The sequence below is a fragment of the Castanea sativa genome, chromosome 11 (genome assembly GCF_040712315.1).
Source record: "Castanea sativa cultivar Marrone di Chiusa Pesio chromosome 11, ASM4071231v1".
Lineage (NCBI taxonomy): Eukaryota > Viridiplantae > Streptophyta > Magnoliopsida > Fagales > Fagaceae > Castanea > Castanea sativa.
The window spans coordinates 4,068,039-4,069,640 of NC_134023.1; the positions used below are offsets into that span (position 1 = coordinate 4,068,039).

General features: G+C 40.8%; 1 protein-coding gene across 1 annotated transcript; it reads right to left on the reverse strand.

Annotated features, from left to right (window-relative positions):
• Positions 1-259: 259 nt before the first annotated feature.
• Positions 260-1,160, reverse strand: LOC142615922 (uncharacterized). The gene is made up of 2 exons (XM_075788832.1): positions 648-1,160; positions 260-568 (listed from the first exon to the last, which is right to left on the reverse strand). Exons 1-2 carry the CDS (start codon positions 1,158-1,160, stop codon positions 260-262), a joined length of 822 nt encoding a protein of 273 aa, XP_075644947.1.
• Between the last annotated feature and the right edge of the window lie 442 nt (positions 1,161-1,602).

The window sequence follows — 1,602 nt, forward strand, 5'->3', positions numbered from 1 at the left end:
GATGACCAGTAAGTTGGACTTTCGGCACTACCTGAAGGTAGGTCTTCTTGGATCTTGATGAGTTAGCTACAAAAGTACCTCCCACAATGACCTTTACCTCTCCCAAAGGTGGACGAGTAGGTTCTTCCATTTTGCCCTTCATTGTCAATCTCTAGTCCTTATGGTCTCGTCCAACAAAGTCCCTCAGCTTCCCCTGCTTAATGAGAACTTCAATTTGCTGCTTTAAATTATAACACTCGTCTATGTCATGACCATGGTTTCAATGAAAATGAGAGTATTTGCTCCTATTCCACTTGTTGGGATCTCCCTTCATCTTATTTGGCCACTTTAAGGATGAGTTGTCCTTAACTTGCACTAACACCTGATCAAGTGAAGTGTTTAAAGGCATATAATTAGAATATCTCCTTGAGGATGAACCCGCCATTTTACCATCTCGGTCTCTTTTATCTCCCGTCTTAGCCTTCTTTGGACGAGGGCCTTGTTCTGGGTGATGTACATACCCAGTTTCTACCCATTCAATCTTCTTCTTCTTTTTTGCAATGATCATGTCCTCCGCAGTCATGAAACTCTGCGCTAAATGTATAAGTTCAGTCATCATTTGTGGCTCTTGCTCATACAGTCTATGAATGAAAAAAATCCAAGGTAACCCCATTATAGAAGGCTGCCAAAAGGATATTGTCATCCATCTCGTCTACCAGCAGAGCCTCCTTGTTAAAATTACTGATGAAAGTCTGTAGGCTTTCATTATCTGCTTGCTCTATGTTCAATAGGCTAGATGAGGATTGTATGTATTGTTGACCTCCGATGAAGTTGTTGATGAATAATTTGCTCAACTCTTGAAATGAAGCTATAGTATTTGGTGGCAATTTGTCAAACCAAACCCTGGCTGACCCCTTCAAAGTGGTAGAGAAGACCCTACACACGATCTCATCTGGGATACCTTGAAAGTGAATGGTTGTCTTAAATGTAGCAATGTGATCACAAGGATCTCTCGTCCCATCATAAGAATAAAGAGTTGGCATCTTGAATTTTGAGGGAAAAAGGTGACTGGTAATAAATGCTGTAAAAGGAGAATCTATCCTATGGATGAGATCATCCATATGATGAGTTCTTTTCATGGAATCTTTCATCTCTTCCATGGCCTTTTCCATTTGGTCCATTTCTTTTTACAAGTGAGGCACCCTTCTAGTGACAGTGCCCCTTAATGGATCTCCTCCTTCAGCGCTATTTTCTGCCTTTACTTTTTTTGAGTTTTATCCTCTATCGATGTTGCCTCCTCCTATTGACCTCCCTCGTCAACTCTTGGTTCTGCTATGTTAAGTTTGCCATGGCAACCACCATGGATTACAAGTACTGTTCGAGGTTTGCTGGTGGTGCATGGTTTGGATGACTGGAAGCATTTCCATCCTCCTAGTGCGCTGGACTTGTAGCCATTGACCTATTCCATACCATTCAGCCCTTTTTTCTTAGAAAACAATATGGTTAACAGTTAGAATTAACCAAATCTTACTCTCTTTTTCCCACAGAAAATGCCAATTAATAGTGTTGAAAAATCAGTGGACAGCAATTTCGTGACTTGTAAAGAAAAGAACTATCAAAGCA